General features: G+C 51.7%; 1 protein-coding gene across 8 annotated transcripts in view; it reads right to left on the reverse strand.

The window, feature by feature from the left end:
• ELMOD3 (ELMO domain containing 3) overlaps nt 1-3,658 on the reverse strand; it is a 45,191-nt gene extending 41,533 nt beyond the window's left edge. For 3 of the 8 annotated variants that reach the window (XM_037886294.2, XM_043536532.1, XM_037886297.2), the window contains exons 1-2: nt 3,493-3,658; nt 28-108 (exon numbers count right to left, since the gene is read on the reverse strand). In XM_037886294.2, the coding sequence (XP_037742222.1) occupies nt 28-105 (78 nt within the window). In that variant the 5' untranslated portion in view covers nt 106-108; nt 3,493-3,658. Of the gene's footprint in view, nt 1-27; nt 109-2,424; nt 2,458-2,510; nt 2,632-3,492 lie in introns of those variants that run through there. The other 5 variants (XM_043536526.1, XM_043536531.1, XM_043536530.1 and 2 more) reach the window with 4 other exon arrangements.
• Between the last annotated feature and the right edge of the window lie 1,015 nt (nt 3,659-4,673).

Genomic DNA, 4,673 nt, shown 5'->3' on the forward strand with positions numbered 1-4,673 from the left:
AAGTATGAGAATATCTGAGATACGCACAGGTACGGATTTGACAGCTGGAGGAAGGAAGATACCTTGCTCTTCAGACTGGCGGGTATCTGCGGTGCATCTGTTCATGCCCTAACGAAACAATGAAATCAAAGTCAGCAGGGAACAACCAACCAGTCACTTCCTAAAGTGGCCCAAGTTCCTGTAATGCATGTATAATACTGACACAGTGAAAGCATGGAGTTTGGTGTTCTGGCAGATACAATCAAACGGGAAGGAAATAAAAAAAATTGTTAACATGAAAATTTCACCTCATTTTCAAAGTTTCAATTGTTTTAGCTGCTGTTTCTTCTATTTGTGTGTTTAGTGAAAGAATAAAAGCTACAGACTCTTTAAGGAAAAGTTCAAACCACAAATAACTTTCTAATGTTACAATAAACAAAAGTCTGTTTAAACCTATGTTTCCCAAAGCGTGGGGCATGCATAAAGTGCGAAGAACTACCCAGGGTCTGCTAAGAGACCTCTCATTTGTTCTTCAGAGTCTCAGCTTTCATTTTTTAAAATATTGTTATAGTTGCCAAAAAAAAAAAACGTTCATAACCTGACCTAAGTGTAAATAATGTCGTAATACATGCCTGAGCTTGCAGAGAGTGTAAATAGCTCTGAGGTGTGAATTGTCCCATTCATTCATAAAATTATTTCCAGAATTTTACTGGGCATCACTGAGTTCCAAAGCAATGGATATGCTCTTACCCTTCGCAATGCCCTGCCACTGTGAGACAGGGTTCTCTTTTGTAGCAGTCTTCAAGACCAAATACTTTCCCCAAGTCAGCAGTGAATGGGAGCTACATGTCACCCTCTCAAAAATAAAACCTAGGTTTGAAAAGCTGTGTGCTGAAGAACATGGTCACGCATCTTGGCAACTAGCTTCAGGGCTGCCTCACGATGTTTTGTTAGAGAAAACATGAATGTTGTCACTTAGCAAATAACTATTAAAAATCACTTAGGTAAGAGCTAGTCTATGCTGCAAAGGGTTCAGCGGAGCTGCAGCTTATACTGACAAAAGGATGTCTCGCTTTTTCTCACTTTAAAAGGTTTGGGAAACTGTGACTTAAACCAGCTTCCTGGGCCCATGATCTATATTCCAATTCACAAAACTGCCCCCAACACAGGGGGAATCCCAGGAAGGACCATACAAAATACTGGGGGCACGCTGGAGGCTGGAGGAAGCATGGCAGTGGCAGACCTGCATCCAGCCAGTTCTGCCCTGGGCCACTGGACCATTGATACAGGGGCGCTAATTAGTGGCCCTCAGTGGCTACAAACCCTCAGTTTAATGTAGTTTTTGTATATAATTCACTGGGGAGGGATTAGAAAGGAGCAAGATAAAAAATTCTATTATGTGCACATGTAACAACTTCTTCCTCCCCCCTTAAACTTCAGCAGAGCTTTACTTCTTGAGCTAAGCACTAACTACTTTGGCTGGTAGCCGGACAAAGTTCCTACCCTATGTGAACCAGATGTTAGAGGAGCATACAGGATAACGCACTCAAGTAATGGACTACCTATTCACGAGTCACCTAATTTTACAGACAACACAATCAAGGACAAAGATATGGCAGGCGTTCTTTCTTTCTGAGGCAGTGCCTCTGACTGAATGGGATTTGGAGCTGCCATATTAACAGAGCTAGGTTTTATTTCAAGTTTCTGCAGTCTCTTGGTCCCGTATGAGGCCACGCTGAATAATAAGGGAGGTGAAGGGTATAAAATTGTTAGCATCAGTCTGTGGAAGAAGTGAGTCTAGAGTGCATGGTATCTGGTTCCCAGTGCAATACACACGACCTAGGTCAGAATATTTTTGATGGAGGAAAAGCAGCAGGTGGAAATCCAGAACTTGAGCTATGTATCAAACACAGATTCTGGGGTAGTGCATATGCAACAACAGAGTCATCGTGCAAAAGCAAGCTCAAAACACGAATGGGAAATAGTAATTTTCAGTTAAAAGAATGCATTTCTATTGGAACAACAAAGGTACCTCCTCGACCCCAGTACTATCCCCAGGACAAATTTCAAAGTCCGGCTGCAAACCAGGGAGAGTGAGAGCCCTTCAGATAAAGGCTGCAAGAATTTGTTTTACAATGGGAAGCATTAGGCAACCTAATTACAAGGGTTGCTGCCAGTACTCCTTTTATAAGGCAAATAAAGCATCAGCCCCTGCAGCCAAGATAAAGCATGTCTACACTTCAGCTGGCAAGTGCGACTCCCAGCTCAGGCAGAGGTACACACACTAGCTGTGCTTGAGCTGGCATGCTAAAAGTAAAGGCATGCCAGGCTAGTCATCCACCATCCATCCACAACTAGACCTCTGCCAGGACTGTATTCAGGCAATCAGCCTGAAGCATCGCAGCCCCACCGCTGTTTTTAGCATGCTAGCTTGAGCAGCTCTACCTGAGCTGAGAATCACACCTCCCGGTTCCTGGTCAGACACCCTTACTTCAGAGCGGTGTGTAAGTGAGGCGCATGGCCAAGCTCACCCTCATCCCTGGCCCTGCCTAGCCGTCTGAGGGGTTCCAACCAGGGAGAAAAGGAATTTCCAGCCCAGGGCCCATCCCTGCAAGTGGCTGGGGCCAGCTGCTTCCAGGGAAGGTGGAAGACACCCATTCCCCGGTCAGCTCCTGCCCTGGGCCCTTCCCACCCTTCATCCCTCAAATCCCAGCACTGTTCTCCCCTCCCCCGCATCCCATTCCCTCCAGCCATATGCTGGGCTGCCCCATGGCCCCCCCGGCAACCTGGCCTCTTCTCCCCACATGCTCCCCTGACCTTAGAACTCCTCCCCAGCCCCCTTTCCCCCAACCCCTCCCCCCATGCATGCTTCTGCTTCCCCTGACCCCTTCCCAGCCCCCTGACCCCCACGTTCCCCCAACCCCTCCCCCATGCATGCTTCTGCTTCCCCTGACCCCTTCCCCCCTTTGCAGCCCCCTGACCCCCCCTTTCCCCCACCCCCTCCCCCCTATGCAGGCTTCTGCTTCCCCTGACCCCTTCCCCCCCCTTTGCAGCCCCCTGATCCCCCCTTTACAGCCCCCCTTTCCCCCAACCCCTCCCCCCATGCAGGCTTCTGATTTCCCCCCCTTTACAGCCCCCCTTTCCCCCAACCCCTCCCCCCATGCAGGCTTCTGATTTCCCCCCCTTTACAGCCCCCCTTTCCCCCAACCCCTCCCCCCATGCAGGCTTCTGATTCCCCCCCCTTTGCAGCCCCCCTTTCCCCCAACCCCTCCCCCAGTGCAGGCTTCTGATTCCCCCCCTCCCTTTGCAGCCCCCCTTTCCCCCAACCCATCCCCCCTTCGCAGCCCCCCTTTCCCCCAACCCAGCCCCCCTTCGCAGGCTTCTGCTTCCCTTGGCCCTTTGCAGCCCCCCCTCGGCCACTCCCCCCTTTGTAGCCTCCCCGCGACCTTTGAACCCCTCAGTCACCCCTCCCCCGCCACTCCTCGCAGCCCCAGCCCCAGGCGCTCCCCTCACCTCACTTTCTCCCCCACCTCGGTTCCTTTCACCGCCAGGCGCCGGCGCGCACGCCGCGCTGCACGCCGGGAGTTGTGGTTCCAGGAGCCTCGCTCTCCCAGAAGGCACCGCGGAGCCCAGTGGGCGCGGCTGCCACCTCCCCTCCCCGACTACAGCTCCCAGACGCCCCCCGCGCGGCAAAATCTACGGCGTCTGAGGAGGGACAATCGAAGAAACGACCCGTCCGTCCGGGGAAGCTCTTAAAGGGACCTGCGCCCCAGCTAGGGGCCCACCTCCCGGCCACCCCCAGCCATCGACTACAGGGGGCCAGCCCAGTGCCCTGGCCCCACTGACACGCCCAAGGGGCTGCCGGGGTCCATTGGGGTTGGGGGGGGGGGGCCTTTCGCCAGTTACAATCCATTTAACTCCGATGCCCCATTAACACTTGGGAGAAAGGGCTTCTGAGAGCAAGGAGCCGCACCGCCTTGCTTCCGACGACACTGTATTGTTTTCTGAGCACCCTGCCCCAGCCCTCCTCCCGCGGCTGTTATTACCCGGACTGTTATCACCATTAATCATAACTCGCCTACGTTCCTCAGGGGTATTTCTTGCAGCACTCAGCAACTCCGGCTCTTGCTGTAATAGAATCACAGAAGATCAGGGTTGGAAGGGACCTCAGGAGGTCACCTGGTCCCACCCCCTGCTCAGAGCAGGACCTAATCCCAAATTTTTTTCCCCAGATAGGGGGACCGTTGGAGACCCTACTTTGAACCGACGTCCAAGACGTCACCGTACACAGCCTGAGACCGCCGAGAAACCCTCCCGCAAAAGTGGGGGAGAACCGAACAGACATTCTTGATGTGGATTCCCTTTAGCGCATGTCTCTTTGGAAGCGGCTTAAACTAAACTAAAAAAAGGAACTCTTAACGCCCCAAAACCACATACACATGAGGAGTTTCAGTGGCCGAGCTACACTGGTATAATTACACTGATAGACCAGCCACATGGAGAATTACACTGGTATAGCTGAAGTAATATTATGCTGGCATCACTGTGCTGGTCAGTTTCCTCATGTAAACAAGCCCTAAAAATTAACCCCAAGAGAGGGAGATTCAATAGGTGTTCAAATCTCTTTGGGGTTCAGGCACAGACTCAGTTCTTGACTGTGCCTTTAAGGGGAAGTTTCTGAATGAGAGCAGAGG

The sequence above is a fragment of the Chelonia mydas genome, chromosome 26 (genome assembly GCF_015237465.2).
Source record: "Chelonia mydas isolate rCheMyd1 chromosome 26, rCheMyd1.pri.v2, whole genome shotgun sequence".
NCBI classification, from domain to species: Eukaryota; Metazoa; Chordata; order Testudines; family Cheloniidae; genus Chelonia; species Chelonia mydas.